At 41.7% G+C, this 21425-nt stretch overlaps 1 protein-coding gene across 1 annotated transcript in view; it reads right to left on the bottom strand.

The window, feature by feature from the left end:
• The window catches only part of RNASET2 (ribonuclease T2), a 43909-nt gene that overhangs the window by 5854 nt on the left and 16630 nt on the right, over positions 1–21425 (bottom strand). The window contains exons 4-7 of the mRNA XM_050949185.1: positions 18507–18562; positions 15366–15423; positions 11975–12045; positions 5768–5881 (exon numbers count right to left, since the gene is read on the bottom strand). Coding sequence (XP_050805142.1) covers positions 5768–5881; positions 11975–12045; positions 15366–15423; positions 18507–18562 — 299 coding nt within the window. The remainder of the gene's footprint in view (positions 1–5767; positions 5882–11974; positions 12046–15365; positions 15424–18506; positions 18563–21425) is intronic.

Raw genomic sequence — 21425 nt, 5'->3', positions numbered from 1 at the left:
GGATCAGGTGGACTGGACCCGGGGTCTCCCAGCTGGGTGCCCTACCCAACAGATTACAGACTCATTCTCTCTCCTCCAATGACTGTTCCACTGTGTATAAATACTTAAAATGTCATTGGACCAGAGAAAGTGAGAGAATGACTCTGTAGTCCAGTGGTAAGAGCACCCATTTGGGAGGTGGGAGACCCCAGCGACCAATGCTCCAGCTCTAACCTTTCATTTATCCACAGTTTCAACAGGAGAGACTGAGGGAACCCCACATCTACATATCCCCATCATGGTTCAAGGCAATTTCACTTGTATTTCTCCCTTGTGCTCCAGCAAGCGCACTCACTCTCAGGCTTCCCGCTCCCCTGCCATCACCCCTCTTGCCTTCTGATCAGAGTATTTCCAGGGAGCACAGTCCCCTGCCTACACTGTGAATTCCCCAGCAAGGCAGACTGCCTAAGCAGGCCTGCTTTGCTTTTTTCCTCAGAGGTTATAAACAGCATAATTGCCTACAGGTATAAGTTACTACATACCCCTTTCTAAGCAAGCACATTTATTTTTAAGGTGAAAGCATTACAGAGAAAATATTACAAACAATAACAGAACCTACATACGCTAATAAGCTTATCAGAGATTCCCTTCCTGTGCTCCCCCACCCCAATCTCCAAAAAGGGCTCTGATCCATGTCAGTCCTTTGAAACCTTTCCTAAGGATTGGGGCCCCCTTTGGACCAGACATCCTGTCTTTGCTGGATCAGAATGAAGACTCTGAGTCAGTTTAAACTCAGGGTATTTAACCAAAAGTCCTTTCTTTGTCCGCTGGCCTCTGCAGAATGCTGCTTGAACTAGCATAACTGAGCCTATTTAGGAGGTGGTGCCTCCCTGGAGGCATTACGATCTGAGTGAATTTGCCTAATCACCGCCCACTGTTCTTAGCTCCTGGAGGGGCTGCGGTTACCCTCCCCAATGGAACTACATACAGTCCCTGGCTCACAGTGATACACACACTTAATAAGTAAGCTGTCCCAAAGATACTGCAGGAAATTGCAATATCTGTCACAACCCCACAGGTCAGTGGTTAAAGCCTTCTCCTGAGAGATGGGAGACCCCTCTTAAAATCCCTTCTCCTCCTCTAGCAGAGAAGGGGGAATTGAATTTGGGTTTCCAAATCCCATGTAAATGCTCTAACCAGTGGGCTAAAAGTTACATGGTGAGTAGCATCCACTCCTCCTTAGGGTATTTTGTGTGGAAAGAGGCAGGCACCCAACTCATTTCTGCCTAAGCCATCCAACTCTAGGAAGCAGGTGTTCTTAGGCACCTCTCTGCAACCTGGACTTAGGTGCCTATCCTCAAGAAAGCTTAATACATCCCCCTTGGATTATCTTAGGCAGCTCCCCATCTATCATGTTGGCTGTTGTGGATTGCATTCTTAGGCACCTCTCTCTCCCTATTCATTGTATAGGGGCCCTAGATGCCTAACTTAGCATTGTTCCTCTTTTTTCTGGGTGCCTAAAAGTTAGGTGCCATGGACTCAGCATTGCGATGCCTAGTCCCTTCGTGGATTTCAGCCTCCAGAACCTGAAGTTGGTGTACCTCATTCCTCTAGGCTTGATCCTATGAGGAGCTCAATGATTCAGTTGCTAAGGAAATCAATGGGCCATATCCCAACAATAGGAGTTCAAGAGGAATTGTAAGTGTTCAGCGGCTCTCAGGGTTTAGTCAAATGAAAACTGATTGGGCTCAGCACCTGGCAAGATCAGGTCCTGTACAGACCAGTTTTAATCAAATTGACTGAAGGCATCTTCCCAATAAGTGACTGTCTAACTCAGTCATTTGAGATTTTTGCAGGTTGATAATCAGAAAGATACAATATTATTCTTACAACAGCCTGGAGTTGTTATCTCAAAGAAAATAATTAAAAAAACCCAAAACAATGTGTACCTTTATCCAGAGGTTGAAAGAAGAGTAATTAAAAGAAGAAATCTTTTAGCAATTATAACTGTAAATTTTCCTGTTGGACTTTGAGAATCAGTGCAATAAGAATGTTTAATATTCATTGGAAGAATAATGAAGAATGTTAATGCTCTTTTTTTAAGCGGTAAGAAAAAACCCACTAGCTGTTAACTTCAAAATTTTTCAGTCTCCGTTCTTTGTTTCACAGCACAACATTCACTCAAAGTAAAGAGCTCTACTGTCGGTCACCATTCCATCTGCAACTCATTCCTTAGTCACACTGTAAAAGCTACCCAGGACAATAGAATGCAGGCAATCAGACATATTTAAACTTATTTTATTATTACATTTGAAATGCTCGAGACTTAGGTCTAGAAAAAATCTATATGACTGGATATTAGAAGGCAGCTACACAGACTGGAGGGGATGAAAATCACTATTTCATATTGTTCTGTGTATGTAAAGGGAGTAAGAAAGACTTTGGTAAGGAGCTGTTTGAATTAAGACAGCAACAACAAAACTAATTTTTTAAAAAAAGATAATTTAGGTTAAGTACTGAAGGATTTTTTCCCTTCTCTTAGAAGGCTGTCTTGTTATAGAGGATATCTTGATTGTCGGATATGAGGCCATGAAGGCATTTTCCCCATCCAGTGAACAGGCAGGGACATAGGATTGTTCCTTTTGCCTTTCTCTGTAGCAGCACTGGACCAATCAGAAAACTGAGAAAAAGTAAGAGTAAAGTACTGTGAAGACCCTGAAGTAGGTCCAGCTTCGCTGTGCCAGAACAGTTGCTCTAAATTTGGCCAATTCAGACAGCAGGGCAGCACCTTGGGCGGGGGGGTTAGAGAACCTCAGAGAATCTGAGAGGAGCAAAACCTGATCAGATAGACTTTGCATGAGGGCTGTTTAGGAGGAGAAGATTGGCAGGAGATAAGGGTTGCCAGACACAGAAGGTGTTTCCTGGGGGAAGGCTGAAGGCAAGGAGAATAGAGGAGTATGTTGGCTGACCTCCCTGAGCCAGGGCCAGAGGACTGAAGGGGAGAAGAGGAGTAGAAGCAGAAGGAAGTGCCTGGTGGCCTAGTTGGAAACTAACAGCTGGAGATGGCTGAAGGCAGGGAAAAGTAGAGGGGCTCATCAGCTGACATCTCAATGCTGGAGAGCTGGATCCGGGGGAACAAAGAGAGGTCCAGAGGGAGGGAAGGCTGCTCCCCTGGCAAGAACGACTTTGGATGTGCAGTATGGCCCCAGAGAAATATGTTCTTAAGGCAAGAGAGCTGTTGTAGAGTTAGTGGGGGATTTGAAGAGGCAGGCGTATTGAGGCAGGCATGCCAGTTGTGCCATGGCCTGCTGCAGGAGGGTGCGCTAGGCAGGACCTCATTATGACAGATAATTTTACAGGGAGAGCAACTAAAATGATAAAAGGTTCAGAAAAAACTTGACATATAAGGAAAGGTTTAAAACACTGGGCATATTTAGTCTTGAGAAAAGAAGACTGAGGAGAGACCTGATAAGTCTTCAAATATGCTAAAGGCTGTTATAAAGAGGACAATGATTAATTTTTCTCCGTGCCCATTGAAAGTAGGACACGAAGTAATGGGCTTAATCTGCAACAAGGGAGATCTAGGTCAGATATTAGGAAAACCTTTCTAACCATAAGAGCAGCTATGCTCTGGAACAGGCTTCCAACTGAGGTTGTGGAATCCCCATCACTGGTGGCTTTTAAGAACAGGCTGGATGTCAGGATGGTCTAGGTTTACTTGATCCTGCCTCGGTGCAGGGAGCAGGATTTGATGACATTGTCCTACATTTCTATGATTCTACCATTCTTGAATTGTGGATGCCAGAACAGGACACAGCCCTGGTTGCACCAGTGCCACATACTGAGGTAAAATAATCTTTCTACTCCTATGCGAGATTTCTATTCATGCATCCAAGGATCATGTTAGTCCTTTTGGCCACAGTGTTTCACTAGTATCTCATGTTTAGCTGATTATCCACCATGACCATGACATCTTTTTCACAGTCACTGCTTGGCAGGATAGAGTCCTCCACAGTATAAATAAAGTCTTCATTCTTTGTTCCTAGATGTATACATTGACATTTAGCTCCCAGCTTACCAAGTGATCCACATCCATAATAATGACCCATCCTCCTCATTATTTACCACTCCGCCAATTTTTGTGTCATTTGCAAACTTTATCAGTGATTACTTTGTTTTCTTCGAGATCATTGATAAAAACATTAAAATACATAGAGGTAAGAACCAATCACTGTAGGACCCCTACTAGAAACACAGCCGCTACAGTTACATCATGAGACCCACCAGTTTCCACGTTTTAATCTATTAAATGTGTACCATGTTAATTTTATATAATTCTTGGTTTTTAATCAAAATATTGTGCAGTAGCAAACACCTTATGGAAGTCTAAGTATATTACAGCAAGGCTAGTACCTTTATCAACCAACCTTATGATCTCATCAAAATAAGATATCGAGGTAAATTGATAGGATCTATTTTCTATAAACCCATATTGATTATATTACCCTCCTTTAATTTTTTATTGAGTCCCTTATCTGCCGCTCCATTACCTTGTCCAGGACTGATGTCAGACGTAATTCCCTGGGTCATCCTATTTCTCTTCTTTAAATATTGGCAGTCAGTTCCCAGGCTGATAATTTCATGTAGGTTACATACGGGACATCTGTATGCTGCAAATTTGCACATTCAAGCAGGGAACTGAAAAGCTGAACAGCCTGCTAGTCACTACACAGAGGGGAATTCTAAAAAGTGCGCCTAATTAATGTATATCTAAGGAGCTAGGACAAGTTGTTATATCCCATCTAAAATGTGCGTGTGTAGCCACCAGTGTGTTGGAGCAGTGAGAAGGGATCATCCAATAGGAATAGGAAGACATAATACACTGTTAATTGCTTATGAGTGCATGGTGGGGGCTTTGGCATTGGTTGACGTTGGTCTTTCAGGCTGTACTCTGTTTCTATTGGATCCTTCCTCTTATAGTCCCTAAATCCTAGTCTATTATTTTCTCTCTCAGAAGCTGAACAAGAGTTCTGCCCTTGACTTGTCCTTTTCCTCTAAGAGAAACGATGCATGCATTTTATTTTCTGAATTTTTTTAAATTGGCACTACTATTGTAAAATTTAGTTTCTCAACCACTATGTTGTATATAGGTTTTCAAAAATCTACAATAATGTTTCTGGTTACATTACAGCACTTCTAAAAGGTATAGTAGCCAAAACTTGACTCCCAATTTGACTGTCTATTATAACACAATGCAAATATCTCAGGCCCTGATCCTGCAAATGCCTTTGCACATGTTTAACTCTACTGCCGTGGGTAATCCCATAAAAATTAGTAGGGCTACTCACAGAAGTAAAGTTGAGCACATGTGTAAGTGTGTGCAGGATTAGGATTTCAGTAAACAAATGGCAGCCTATGGTATCTAAAAATGAATCTACCTCAAGGGCCAATCCTGCCATTCCCACTGCAGTCAATGGGAGTTTTACCTGAAAAGGATGGCAAAATTGAACTCATTAGAGACAATGAAGACACTTACTGACTGAAATGGAAGTTGGACTGGTGCCTAGTATCATGTCATGAGAAAAGGAGACTGCACTACAACTTAAAATGGTAACAGAATAAACTTTGCTCTGGCTCTAGAGTATGGTATTAAAGAGAACTGGCATCAACAGTCATTTTTCCACTGCAGAGTTAAATTTTTAGGGTTTTTTTCTTTGTTGTTAAGTGTACATCAAAGCCTTTTGCACCACTAAACTAATAAACCGACAAAAGGGGTATATTTCCATACCTGTTGAGGTCAAGTTTCTGGTAAAGATCCAATGTTCTACCAAAATATTTCTTTTGAGAATTAAGAGGCTCCACTGTGGCTGCACAGGTCCCATGTTTCTCCCACTCATGCTTCCTATGGGAACAAAGCTAAATTCAGTTTTTAAGAGACATGGAATCTGCCCAGGTATACTCAGAATGCTAAGAGAACGTCTCTTTAAGGTAAAAAGTTCTTATCCAAATATTAGTGTAAGAACAAGCATCTGACAGATGAAGTTCATAACTGAAACAGGAGAAAATCATCACATCTCTGTAAACAACCGCACATACAATCAGTTATTGTAGGCAAAAATCCCAGTCCAAACCCCCAAATCCTCTTCCTGTATCGCCCTGCACCTCAATACAAGTCAGCAGAGATACTGATTACTACAAATACATCTTGTTCACTCTGCCATAGCTGCCAGGTGCAAAAAATGAGAAGCCTTCCATTCCCGGTGCCAGCATCTCAGACTGAGACTCGATTAGATGAGATAAGGCAGAGAACCCTAGCATGTAGTAGAGCAGACAACACAAAGAGAAATCATTGCTGTAGGATGGCAGATTTTCACAGCTCTATTAGTGCAAATTGCTAAGGAAATATCAGGATGAGGCAATCATTTGATCAAAAGAAGAGAGATGCTAACTTGCCCACTGAGACCATAAATGTAAGCCAGTGGCAGAACTAGGAACAGCTACATCAGGGGTCGGCAACCTTTCAGAAGTGGTGTGTCGAGTCTTCATTTATTCACTCTAATTTAAGGTTTCCCGTGCCAGTAATACATTTTAATATTTTTAGAAGGTCTCTTTCTATAAGTCTATAATATATAATTAAACTATTGTTGTATGTCAAGTAAATAAAGTTTTTAAAATGTTTAAGAAGCTTCATTTAAAATTAAATTAAAATGCAGAGCCCCCTAGACCAGTGGCCAGGACCTGGGCAGTGTGAGTGCCACTGAAAATCAGCTTGCGTGCCGCCTTCGGCATACATGCCATAGGTTGCCTACCTGAGCTACATTTTACATATTGTGCTCCATGGTTTTGTGGATTTTGAAGCAAGACTTATGAAGCCATCCAGTGACAGGATGCATTTTTCAAGTCTGATAATTTTGTGCCACATACAGTAGAATATACAATACAAAAGCCCTGCCTCCATGAGATTTTATTATTTAGTACAGAAACAGAGTTCTATCTGGCTGGTGAACTGGGAACATTTATTTCAGTAACACTGCATGAGAGAGTTTCAGACTGTCCTATAAACTATACAAGAGAGAAAAAGAGGATGGCCCATTGGTTAAGGTACTATTCCGGGACTGGGATATGTGTGTTCAATTCCCTACCCTGCAACAGACATACTGTATGACCCTGGCAAATAGATTAGTCTCTCTGTGACTCAGTTTTCTACCTGTAAATTAGGAATAAGTAATACTTTCCTATCTCACAGAGCATAGTAAGGCTAAAGAGGGGAGGGATAGCTCAGTGGTTTGAGTATTGACCTGCTAAACCCAGGGTTGTGAGCTCAATCCTTGAGGGAGCCACTTAGGGATCTGGGGCAAAATCAGTACTTAGTCCGGTTAGTGAAGGCAGGGGGCTGGACTCATTGACCTTTCAAGGTTCTTTCTGGTTCTAGAAGATAAGTATATCTCCACTATATTATATTAAAGATTGTGATGTGCCCAGGAACTATGGTGATGGTGGCCCATATAAATAGTTTACACAAATACAGAAAACCATCTGAAAAATATGTATTGTGGGCTAACTTAGATAAGCAGAACATACTCAAGTTAGTTAGGGCTTGACAAAATTTAGTCATACTGGTGTGATAAAAAATGTTGTATTATAAGAAATGAGTCATGTTCAGAAAGTTAAACTGTGAGAATTTGCCTCAAGTGTTAACATTTCTAAATTTCTTTTAGTATAAACTTTAGTGAGGTCTTGTATACTATGGTAGCAGGCCATGCATCAAATTGAATTTTAAAAACAATGAAGATGTCCTAAAACTTGGCTCCTTACTATAATGTCAAGCCTATCAGTATCTAAGAATGCAAATAAATAAATACATAAAAGCCATACTCTGCTTTGTCAGTGGACTAACACATAAAAAGCAGGAGATTCAGCTATATCTCAAGGCATATTTATTGTGAAAGATGCAGGTGTGGAATCTGTAGCGTTGTTTCTTTAGAGTTAATACAAATGTGACAGATCAGAGTATACCTGTATGTATCCATATCAAACTACAAACCGGAGGATCTGCAGCTTTGGTGGAACTTTAGGAGCATGCAGCAGCTGCTTGGGAGAACTGCTGATAGTTTTAGGGCCTGTAGTGTCTCCACTGCCAAGAGGCCCAGAGCTCTGCCCAGCCAAGTAAGAACTCATGGGACTCAAAGTTTGGGTTCACTACAGCCTGGTGAGTGTCCAGGAGGGGGTGCTCACCCCAGCTTTTAACAATAAAATTAAGATAACCCTTTCTAAAGAGAAGCTACCTGTTCTGCACAGCACAACTACATGAAAGAAGAGAAAAGATGTAGAAATAATCCATTATTTCTAACTGTTGGGTATAGGAATGTGGCATTTTACCTTCACCCCTTCCACTTAACACAAAACACAACTAAGAAAACTATGGAAACTGCAGAAATTCCTAGTGAAAAATAAAAGACCAATTTCTTTCTTGTCTAATGCTCAGAAAGGCCTTGATTTTTCAAAGTGCTTATGTGGCAAACAGCAAGAAAGGCAAGGTCACCGCACTTGAGCACAAGCTCATGTTTGTGACGAGTATGGATGCAAGACAGTCCTCAGTATGAGCAGAAATGAGTAAATAAACAAACAAACTTCTTGTGGATCTATCTGACCCTCAGCAGCATGGGGGAAAAACAGAGGCAAGGCATTAGTGCACAACAGGTGTGTCTGAGGAGATATGAGCTCAAATGCTCAGCATTCAATGGGAGTGCACAGCTAGGCAGTTCCTTCTTTTGATTTCCATCTCCTAATGGGCAAGCAGGAGCACTCACTTATGCAACCTGCCCTGCTACATCACTTTTGACCTTGTGCTGACATGAGTAATTCTGCCTCTGCACTACGCAGAGCTGCAGAATGCCCACAATTCAGCAAAAATAGTTGTGCTCACCATTGTAGAGGGAAGATGGTGTGTCACTTTCTCCCAATCAGCATTGCAGAGCTCTGTTCCACTTTGCAGGAGCACTGAAGCCTGAGTGTGTGTGATGGACAAAGCTAGAGTCGTATCAGGTGGGTCTGAGAACTAAACAAATGCAGTGGCTCACTGGCATATGGATATTGTGGAGGAATAATGAGGAGCGGCAACCCACAACTGTCCATAACTTGCAGTACTCGAAGGGGATTAGATGCAGATAGTTGCCAGGTCTGTTGATTCTTTCTTCTGTGCTGTACACATTTGGGTTCAGCCTACAACCTTATGGGTTTGGGATGAACAATCTTTTCAAGAATTTCCTCCTAAACAATTACTCCACAAGGGACACTTTCAATTTAAAAATCATGAATTGTAGAATACATACATTTCTCTTTCCTATAATACTAAGATCTTAGATTCTTAAGTGGAGGCATTTTTAAAAATCATTTACTTGTCACTTTGTATGCTCTTTAATATAATTTTTTCATTTAGCTTTCAACAATGAAAATCTATGTAGTCCGTTTCACTTTTAGGTTCTTCATGCTGAACTTTCAAGGTTTTATACTCTAAAAAGGAATATTTACAAGGACTGCTTATTTGTTTCATAAGAACTATTTTAACTGAAGTAAAAAATGTTGAAGCATTTCAGCAGTGTTAGGTTTGCTAAAAGCTTGTAGGTTCATAAAATCTGTAATTAGAGCCACATTTAAGGCAACACTGTCCCTTATTAAACAGCTCCCAGTATTAAAGGGAAGCATTTCTCACAGTCAACAAATACTGGTCACAGAAAAAAAATAAAACATACCTAAACCAACTGCCATATTGCTTTTATACTGCTGGTAACCCCAGGTTATTTCAACTTCTGGCAAGACTGCTATTGGCTAGCCTTTGAGTCAGAAATGCTAAATGGAATCAATAGTCATGATGATATATGGACTAGAGTAGATTCAAAGTTTTCAAGGATTTTTTTTTTCATTTTGATCAGTCTTTTTTTTTTAGCAACAAACTCGTATGAAAATATTTCACTTGTGTTTATCAAGATCTGCTGTCCACTACCATGACATCATATCTTGACTTTCCCCCTCAGGAAAAAAACAGAAGCTCCTATATACACTCTTCAGGCCAAAAGCTCCCAATTGTTTAGATGAGCAAAGTAGAGTAAAAAGCAGCTGATCAGGGTATAGGAAGTGCCTGTTCTGTGACATGTTTCTCTCACCCTGGGATTATGCGGGGATTGGGCTCTGTGTAGGGAGAAGGCAGGGTCAAAAGGACAGCCATTCTCCCTCCCTGCTTTATGATACTGCCCCAGAGAATTTTCAGTCCTCTAGGTGGAGATAACCCACCCAATCCTAATGAAAAGCACCTCAGAAACGAAGTCAGTGAAACAATGAGGAGTTCGGTGACACCTTAAAGACTAACAGATTTATTTGGGCATAAGCTTTCATGGGTAAAAAATCCACTTCTTCAGATGCATGGAGTCTCCTGAAGAAGTGGATTTTTTACCCACAAAAGCTTATGCCCCAATAAATCTGTTAGTCTTTAAGGTACCACCAGACTCCTCATTATTTTTGTGGATACAGACTAACACAGCTACCCCTCTGATACTAAGTCAGTGAAGGATTTTAACTCAGCAGTTGGGAGAATCTAATAAAATACTGAATAAGTTCATCAACTTTTTGGATTGAGGTTTTGGGCAGGAAAGACTCTTCATTCACAGGCATGCTCTGTCTCCTTTTCACATCTATATAAGGAACCCATTGTGTGAGACAGACTTACAATTTCTCTAGTGAGTCAGAACTTCAAGCATATATCAAGCAGATATGAGGAATTAATACATTTGCAATGGGACAAAAAAAGAAAACAGTTTTTATCTTCCCTTCTTTGACTGAACACAGAGGAGACATGGAAACCATGGTAACAAGCTTAACCTACTGCAAACACCAAAGACCTTGCAGAATACCATACACAGTAAGAATCATGTTTATCCTCTTACTAATATTGGACCCCACACTGCAGTCCTGCTTTCCAAAACACAGTCTTCCATCCTATAAATGTGACCTACAGTCTTGATTCCCAGAGGTATGCCCTTCTGTTTAGCTGTACTAAAATGCATGTTGTTAAGTGAGGACAGTTTACAATAAATTCTACAGAGGAATCTGGATCAAATCTATCTTTATCATTATTTACTGCTTCACCAATTTGTGGGCCATCTGTAAATCTTAGCAGTACTGATTTTATATTTATTTCCAGATTATTGATAAAGATAATGAATAGTGCTGGGGAAAGAACAGGTCCCTGTGGGACACCACTAGAAACACCAATGTTGGATGATGACTCCCATTTACGTTTTCTTTCTTTTTTTTTTTTTTAAGATCTATCAGTTAACCAGTTTTTAAATCAATCCAATATGGGCTGCACTGATTTTTGTATAGTGCCTTTAAGAAAAAAAACAAACAAAAACCTCAGGATATTGTGTGGTGCTACATCAAAATGCCTTACAGAAGTATATGTGTAGGATATCAACACGATTGCCTTTGTCAACCAAATTTGTAATCTCAAAGAACAATATCAAGTTTGTTTGACAAGAAATCATGGGTTCTTGATTGGTAGCTCTCTGCACCTTCATATACTTCTTGTATGAGGAACTTCACTCTCTCCTTCCATCTCTAAATGTGTGCCATTTTACCAGTCCTATAGGAATGTGTGATACATCTACAAGAGGTCTGTATATGACACTTACTAGGTCTAGATGACTGCACTGAGTCTCACTGTAGTTCTTGGTACACACATTGGTGGTGTAAGGATCTACACAGGTAATCCTTTGGAAGACCGAGGCCAGAGATCCTGCTTCCATGTAAATATTAATATTGATGAAGCATAAGAAATACAGAAGGAAAATGCAGAATCATTTCTAAAGTTGTTATTCCAAGGTTTCTGATGCAACTCCAGCAAGCATCTAAAGCCTGGTACCAAATGTTCCTTCAGATAGTCATTTAGAAAGACTATAAGATACATCCAAAATGATTTTCCATTGTAGCTTGAACTCACCAGAACTGGGTGCGATTAGGAGATGAATGGAGTACATCAGGCCAGTAGTGTCTCATGTCTGGCAAGAGATCCTAGAAATTAAAAATATGTATCTACCCTGTGAAGCTGAAAAGCAATTTCATACTCAATATACATAAATTGATACATTTTCAAAACATTGCCAGTCTTCTTGGAGATTCTTGGCTGAAACCTGTTATATAGGTGAAAAAAAATTATTGCTAGGTGAGTAAGAGGTTTTGTGCCCTGATATGGTGAAAATGTATCCTTATGGCTATTTCAGATGCAAATGTACAATTAGATTTTGAAACACTACAAAAATATTTCCTTTTTTTGAAATCCGATACATTTCTGTAACTGTTTAATTAACTGATTAATTTCTGCAACCCTACAGAAATCCTCTTAAATTGTACAGTTCCTGTCTTACTCATCCCCAGTCTTTAATCCCCCACCCTGTATTATAAAGCAATGTTTGAGTGATAAATGGACTTTTCCATTCTTTATGGTTTGAAAGAAGTCAAATTCATCATAGAGCTTACTGTTCAGCTCTCCTTAATTTGCATTCCTTGCACCCCTGCCTGCAGATGCACGTCACTTCCTGGAAAGGACAGGCTGCAGCCACCACTGCTTTCACTTCCCTTATTGGTTCCATCAGGGGAACAGCTTTAAATAAAAGATGATGCTCAACAGGAGTCCTACTACTGGATGCTATGTGAAAAATGCACTCCCAGGTGCCGGGCTGACCAGCAGCACAGAAGTTGCAAGGAGTGCACTAGTTGTACCCTCCCTAGGGTGACCAGATATCCCAATTTTATAGGGACAGTCCCGATCTTTGGGTCTTTTTCTTATATAGGATCCTATTACCCCCCCACCCCCGTCCCAATTTTTCACACTTGTTGTCTGGTCACGCTAACCCTCCCCTCCAGAAAGACTTTTTGCCCCAGGAGGCCCAGAGCCAGTTCTATCAGTTTCTACTTGAAAAGACTAGGGAATGACTCGAGCCATGTGTGTATACAAAACCATTGGTGATTTGAAGGAGATGTTGAACTTCATAGAGGCCTGGTCTACACTACACGTTTATACCGATTTTAGCAGCGTTAAACCAATTTAACGCTGCATTCGTCCACACAACAAAGCCCTTTATATCGATATAAAGAGCTCTTTAAACCGATTTCTGTACTCCTCCCCAACGACAGGAGTAGCACTGAAATCGGTATTACCATATCGGATTAGGGTTAGTGTGGCTGCAAATCGTTGGTATTGGCCTCTGGGCGGTATCCCACAGTGCACCACTGTGACCGCTCTGGAAAGCAATTTGAACTCAGATGCACTGGCCAGGTAGACAGGAAAAGCCCCGCGAACTTTTGAATTGCATTTCCTGTTTGCCCAGCGTGGAGCTCTGATCAGCACAGGTGGCGATTCAATCCCAAATCCAAAAAGAGCTCCAGCATGGATCATACGGGAGATACTGGATCTGATCGCAGTATGGGGAGACAAATCTATTCTATCAGAGCTCCGTTACAGAAGACGAAATGCCAAAGCATTTGAAAAAAATCTCCAGGCTATGATACAGAGTCCATAGCATAGTGCTGTGTGACAAGCGTAACGGAAAGCCAAAGAATCAAATGGACGCTCATGGAGGAAGGGAGGGGGGACTGAGGACTCCAGCTATCCCCCAGTCCCCAAAAAGTATTTGCATTCTTGGCTGAGCTCCCAATGCCTGTAGGGTCAAACACATTGTCCAGGGTGGTTCAGGGTATATCTCGTCAATTTACTCCCCCTCCCCCCACCCCGTGAAAGAAAAGGGAAAAAAATTGTTTCTTGACTTTTTTTAATATCACCATATGTCTACTGCATGCTGCTGGTAGACACGGTGCTGGGGAAATGAACAGCAGCATCCTCTCCCCTCCCTTCCCCGGTGGCAGATGGTACAGTGCAGTAGGACTGGTAGCCATCCTAGTCATCAGCCCATGAGTGCTCCTGGCTGGCCTCAGGTGAGGTCGGCCGGGGGCGCCTGGGTAAAAATAGGAATGACTCCCGGTTATTCCCGGCAGATGGTACAGAACGGCTGGTAACCGTCCTCATCATAGCAACTGGGGGCTGAACTCCATCAGCCCCCCCCCTTTCATATCTAAAGAAAAGATTTTGTACTGCCTGGACTATCATAGCAGCAGGATGCTGTGCTCCTCTCTCCTCCACCATTTAATGTCCTGCCTGGACTATCATAGCAGCTGGAGGCTGCCTCCCCGTCATTTTATCTCACTAAAAAGTCAGTGCTTCTTATTCCTGCGTTCTTTATTACTTCATCACACAAATGGGAGGACCCTGCAACAGTAGCCCGGGAGGGTTGGAGGAGGAGGGAAACAACGGGTGGGGTTGTTGCAGGGACATCCCCTAGAATGGCATGCAGACATCATTTCTGTGGGATCTGACACGGAGAGGCTGTGCTCTCTGGTTCTCTGATACACTGCTTTTCTAGTACACTTGCCCCATATTCTAGGCAGGACTGACTCTATTTTTAGATACAACATAAAGGAGGGAATGACCCGGGGAGTCATTCCCATTTTTGTCTTTGCGCCCCCAGCTGACCTCAGCAAAGGTCAGCCAGGAGCACCCATGACAGCAGCAGACGGTACAGAACGACTGATAACCGTCATCTCATCGCCAATTTACAATGGCACAGCAGACGGTACAGAACGACTGGTAACCGTCTCTGCTACCTTGCAAAGGCAAATGAATGCTGCTGTGTAGCACTGCAGTACCGCCTCTGTCAGCGGCATCCAGTACACATACGGTGACAGTGACAAAAGGCAAAACGGGCTCCATGGTTGCCATGCTATGGCATCTACCAGGGTAATCCAGGGGAAAAGGGCGCAAAATGATTGTCTGCCGTTGCTTTCACGGACGAAGGAATGAGTGACGACATTTACCCAGAATCACTCGCGACACTGTTTTTGCACCATCATGCATTGGGATCTCAACCCAGAATTCCAATGGGCGGGGGCGACTGCGGGAACTATGGGACAGCTACGGGATAGCTATCCACAGTGCAACGCTCCAGAAATCGACGCTAGCCTTGGTACATGGATGCACAACACCGAATTATTGCGCTTTGTGTGGCCGCGTGCACTCGACTTTATACACTCTGTTTTACAAAACCGGTTTATGTAAAATCGGAATAATCCTGTAGTGTAGACGTACCCAGAGACGTAGAATAAGGGAATAAAGCATCTAATGAATGTTGGAATGGGAATTTTTAAAAGCATAACCATCTCAGATTTCAAATTAAATTAGAAGTGATATGCTATGAAGTTATATATATTTGGGATTTGAAAAGGCAATTGTGTTCAATCCTGCTCATAATTAACATTTTAATTTAAATAAATTAAATTACCTTAATCTCAGTCACATTGAAGTGCCATGTTCTATTACATTCGTCTACTTTATCGGGCCTAGGGAAGAAATATACAAATGAAAACAGAATGCCCACTATTAGGTACTGGGTGGAAAAAAAGTCATGTCACGGAGCTACATTTCAAAGTTACAAGATTATAGCTTTGAAATTTGAGTTTAAAAATCCAAGAAACCCAAGTCAATCTCTACAGCATTTTAACCATCACAAACGCATTAAAATTCATTACGTGCTAATTGTGGCTGAACTCTTCTAAGTGCAGAGGACCCTGTCGTGCCCTTCACACCACTTTAGCTATGCATAAAGTGCCTGAGTGGTGTGGAGGACTTTGTCTGGGCCCTCTCCAGTGAAGTCAATTCCACCCTAACTGAGTCACTCAATTTACGATTCCCCAGACCCATACAAATTCCAACTCCCTTGGAACCTAGTTGTAATGCTGTTGACAGTTTTAGAGAGGATGGGCTACCAATTACTTATTTTTTTTATGAAAAGTCTCTACATCTTCACATAGATTTCAGCCAGTTGTTTTCTTTGAAACACGTTTTTCACAAGTTTCTATGAGTTTTTTGTAACATGTTTAGACTCCTGAGGCCACATTCAGTCATGAGACACTAACAAGTACTCTGAACTCAGAAAAAGAGGAAGTTGTACCTTTACATTAACAACTTTGGAAACAGACTTTTTTTAAAAAGCTTATTCTGCAATTTGATTTGTGTGCCCGCACATGATCACCAAGCATGTGAGATCATAAGTCAGCAGTGTATTGAACTATACAACTTTGGTCTCTGGCTAGAGCAGAGTTCTTATATATCAATACGCTACACATTCATAAGACAGAGCAGATCAGTGGAGCACCCACTAGCACAAAAACTAAAAATCCTAGTAAGTCAGAGGTCTGACTTGAATCTGCAAAGGCACAGATTCAGTGATAAATGGGATTTTGCTCTGAAAACTGCCTGTGGAAAACATGATAATTTCTCCCTCCTCAGATCTGCTCCCTGTGTGTATTCAAAGTCAGATCAGCGGACAAAAGTATCATTTATTATTATTGTGTCTAGCTCTGCAGAGCCAACAGAACTAAGAAGAGAGAATGAACTGAAGTCTTCCTTTTGGATGCATCATCATCAGCATTGTATACTAAGACCTGTGGGACTTTTATTATTGGAGAAGGAAAAAACCTATCTTGACTTTCAGTGCCTGATTCTCATGTTGCACTGGTTTTACACTCATGTAAATCCATTGACTTGAGCTGATTTACATGAGTAGACAATCAGGCCTTCAGAACCCAAGTGAATTTGTAGGGCTGATAGAAAACAACATTTATACTTGTAAAATGAGCACATTTAATAAAGAAATTGTTTGGACACAACAAACTTGTAACCCTCAATCCCGTGTTAACAAAGTCATTTTTCAGATTAGAAACACTTCAGAAGTTTCTCATAATTTCCTTTCCATAGGTAAATGGAAAAGAGGAAAACATATCTTAAATTGATGTGTCTTTATTATCAAAATTTGAAGTCATATGTCATGCTATTAAACCTCTGTGACCTATGCTACTGAAAATGCCTACATAAAACTATAAGATCAAGCAACTCAAGGAGAAACACACTATAATTAGGCATTTTAATATGCATATTACTGGGTAAATTTGTAATGAAAGCAGAAATAAAACTGATAAGACAAATTTTAGAGAAGTTACATTCTGTATCAAGTCTGGTGATGTTTTTAGTTGGATTACAGACCACAGTTTGGAGCTGTTTACAGTTGCTGAAAGTCTGCATATTAATCCTTATGACACATGTACGGGGAGACTTTGGCAAACCAGTAAAGTGCCTGAAACCACTATAGCTTACTGTTAAAGACAGCCTAGTCAGCAAGCTGTTAAAAGCAAGTCTCAGCTTGACCAAGGCAGGAGAGGAGGGGAGTTTAGGGTGCCACCGAAAGGGCAGCTTGGCCCCCATCCTTCCTGATAAGAATTGTGTTAAAGTTGCTGATACATGCATTTGAAAAGAGCAGGACGTACCCTCAGGAATGTCTATTGGGGTCTCAAGGCTGCAGGCTCTGGAAAGACCCACACCTGGCTAATCAATAATCAGAAGGAACTTCTTGCTCGATCATTAAAACTGCTTACTTAATAAGGTTTCTTTAATTACTAATGTATAAATAAGGGGAAAAAGTTTGAGATGGGGGGACTCGTTTTGGGACTGGCCTCTCCCTCTGGATGCATCTTCTGTTTTCCAGTGGCAGAAGGGCTGCCGTTGTATCACTTGAAAGCCACACTCAGCTTTGGTAATTATCAAGAGTTGAGGGTGTTTTACTAACTTGTTGTGGAAGTGTGTAAGTGCTTGAGACTGGTAAGGTTTAGCTTTAAGTGAAAGCACTCTTGTGTTGTCCTGTTTGTGCCAGCCATCTATCCATCGGACGACCGTGTCTCCCCTGATTTATTTCCTGACACCTCCTTGCACAGAGTAAAGTTACCAAGAGCTTTGGGTTGAAAGAACCCAGGGTAACATAATATGAATATTGTCTTCTTCAAAGTCTTGGCTAGAATCAAATAACTAATCCCTGCCATGCCTAAATACTATCATCCCCATTCTACAGATTAAAAATAAAATTATTGAGTTATTTACCCAAAACTACTGCAGGAGTCAATGCCAGAGATAGGATTAGGGCCCACACTGGCTTCCAGTCCTATGATGAAATCACACACCATGGGTGAAATCCTGTTCCACTGAAATCAATAGGAGTTTTGCCATAAGCTTCTATGGATCCAGAATTTTGCCCCACAGCTCTTTCAGACTTAAAATCCCATAGCAGAGAAGCACAATTGTGTCCTTTTTTATAAGGATATAGACAAGATTCAGAGCTGCTTTAAGTGGGTACAGATCCATTGACCCCCCCCTCCCCAAGTCTAAGAGCCTGATTCTTCTCTCTCTCAAACTCATTTTACAGCACTGCCTCCAATGAAGTTATTTCTGATTTACACTGGTGTAAATAGGAGGAGAATCAGGCCCTTACAATTGAAGTCAATGAAGCTGTACCCGCTTACACCAGCACTGAATTTAGATCAACATGGCATTTTTCTCTAATTTGAAATTAAAAGGATTTGTTTTAAATTCTTACCATAGTCCATGAATTGTCCAGTACTGGGGGGGATCATTGCAGTCATTTTCACTCATCTAAAGAAAGCAAAAGTCGATAACATTTATTAAATACATTACTTAGTCAGAGATCACCTAATCCATTTTGGGTTTTAAAACATTAGAACATGCTAAGGGATTTACCACAAACATGTTAAATGAGCAGCACGAATACATGAAAGATCAAGGGCAGATTCTCAGTTAGTGTAAATCAGCATAGCTGCATTCACTTAGATGGTGCTAAGTCTTATTTACATTTAATGAGGATTTGGCCCGTGGTTACCAGCAGTTTTCTGTTTAAGAGATTAGCAGACTCTTTCAATGAGTTCAGAGTTCCCAAAACAAAGAGATTTTATATGCTGTGAGAAGCCTCAATGGTGTGTTACTGAAATCAACCAGGGCCAGTTTTAGGGGCAGGCCAGGAGGGCAGTTACCCTGGGAGCCAGCTTCCTGGGGCGCACCACTCCACTGTGCCATTTTTTCCCCACTCCACTGGTTAGCCAGCTAAGCTACTCTCGGGGGCACAAAAGTGTTCTCCGGCCCTGATGCCAACAATAGTTTGTACATATCCATGAGCAATTCTACTACTGGTATACAAGTAGACATACAATGATTCAGAGAGAGAACCACACCAGCATTCACAGCCCAAATAATTACCTATGCAAAAAGTAACTGCTAAAGAAAGGGGAGAACAGTAGATACAGGAACTTTCCAGGAGCTCAGAAAATATAATATGGAGGCCCAGTCTTGCAAATCCTCACACTAATCCCGCTGATTTCAGTTTAACTACTTGCTTGAGTACGGACTATTACTATTATATAAGGGTTGGGGCTCCTCGCCTGAAAGGAAGCAGAGCCCTCGATTACACAGGGAGAGCACAGCACTCTGTGTATAAAATGTTGTTTTTAGTGTAGGTTATATGCTCCTGATCAGTCACTAAATTTGATGCTCAGACTGTCAGACTCAGTGTTATTTTTGTACTTTCCCCAATATTCTGCCTGGTAACCACCAAATAGTTTAATGTAAATATTGATTAAAAAACAAAAACTCCCTATAGTTTTTCTTTTAATCTCTACATGTTCCTTCCTGCCGTAATTAGCGTGATCACTTGGTCAGAGCTACTGCTCTGACACTGCAGAAGGGCAGAATAAGACCTGTAACCTCACTAATTGTCCAAGCTTCTACAGTCCTATGCTATGCATAAAGCAGCACACTTAATTTTTCACGTTTTCTTTCCATGTGTGCCAGTTTCCTTCCTCCCTGATCTTGCCACCTACATAGTCCAGTGACTAGACAGCAATTAAACCCAGTGTATGTTTTATTCCAGAAGGGAAATTAGACAAACAACATTGCTCCTCAAAGGAGACCGGCTTTGTGAAATCAAAACACTTCAGATAGCCAAACCAGAAACACAGTCAATTAACAACTATCCAGCAAGTTACATCTTCCCTTGAACACTGTCTTACACCTAAATAGCTCAGACCACTACATTTGCTAATCACTTGGGGCCAACTCCAGCTCCCATCAGAGTAAATGGAAAAACTTCCACTAACTTCAGTGCAAGCTGGATCAAGACCTTGCTTTGAAATTCCTAGAAAGTCAAACATCAAAGGCTGACAGTCCTTAAAATTGAAGTCCTTCTAAGACTGGTGGGAACATGGATTAAACTCACCAGGCTTGAAATTCAATTGGTTTGCACTTTATGTAATCGTTTGAAACCTATGCAAACTGAGTGCAATGAGTGATGAATTCTGATCTGGTAGCATCTTACACCAAACAAGCGTAAATGGACAAGGTGCAAGGTACCAGAGAATCAGACCCACCACTCTGAACTGGCTGGCATAGTACCTTTTACAGATTTCGCTTTCTCTATATTATCCTCCAGATTTGCGTGTCACAATTAAGACAGAACAGTTACTTACCTTATAGTATCTGCGGTTCTTTAAGATGTCGTAGTTGGTGTGGAAAAAGAGGAACAATCTGGTTTTGAACATTTTGAGAATCATTTGGCAATCAGACTGTACTAGGATGACCAGACGTCCCGATATTTACTAGTTTGTCCCGCGTCCCAACGGATGTTCGGTCGGGACGTGAATTGTCCCGATATTTTGCCCTCCGGCACACAGACGGAGGGGGCTCACGCCCACCTGTCCCAACTCCATCCCGGCCCCACCCCAACTCCGCCCCTCTATCCCCCATTGGATCCCTCCCCAAATCCCCACCCTGGTCCTGTCTCTTCCCCAAACACGCAGCATTCCTCCTCCTTATTTCTCCCTCTTAGGCTTGCGCTAATCACCTGTATGGCAGCGCAAGCGCTGGAGGGAGGGGGGAGAAGCAGGATGCAGCAGCCAGCTCCGGGGAGGTGGAGGCAGAGCGAGGACGAGCTGGTGTGGGGGGGTGGGGCTTGGAGCTGCCGGTGGGTGCTCAGCCCCCATCAATTTTTCCTATGCTCCGGTGGCTCTTTTTCTTTTTCTTTTTTTTTGCTTTTGTTTTTTCCTCCGCTGTCAGCTCTTGGGTGTTTTTTTTGTTTGTTTGTTTTTGGTTTTTTTGTTGCTCTGCCGGCACTCCCCGCCCCAACCCAATATTTCACGTCTCTCATATGGTCACCCTAGACTGTACAGCACAGTCCAATTTGGTATGATAAGCCATCTTTCAAACTGTATTTGTAAAACCAGAATGCAGATGCAAGCCACCAGAGGGCCTATCTATCACTTCTTAAATTGAAAGTAAGGATGGTGTTTTGGTTAGAGGCCTATCCTTGGGAGACCTGGGTTCATTCCCAGTTCTGCCACATACTTCCTGTGTGATCTTGGACAAGTCATCTCTGTGGATCAGCTCTCTGTCTGTAAAATGAGGACAATAGCACTGCTCTACTTAATAAGGTGTTGTGAGGATACATACA

This window comes from Gopherus flavomarginatus, chromosome 4 (assembly GCF_025201925.1).
Source record: "Gopherus flavomarginatus isolate rGopFla2 chromosome 4, rGopFla2.mat.asm, whole genome shotgun sequence".
Classification (NCBI taxonomy): domain Eukaryota; kingdom Metazoa; phylum Chordata; order Testudines; family Testudinidae; genus Gopherus; species Gopherus flavomarginatus.
This window is presented reverse-complemented; position numbering and strand designations above follow the sequence as displayed.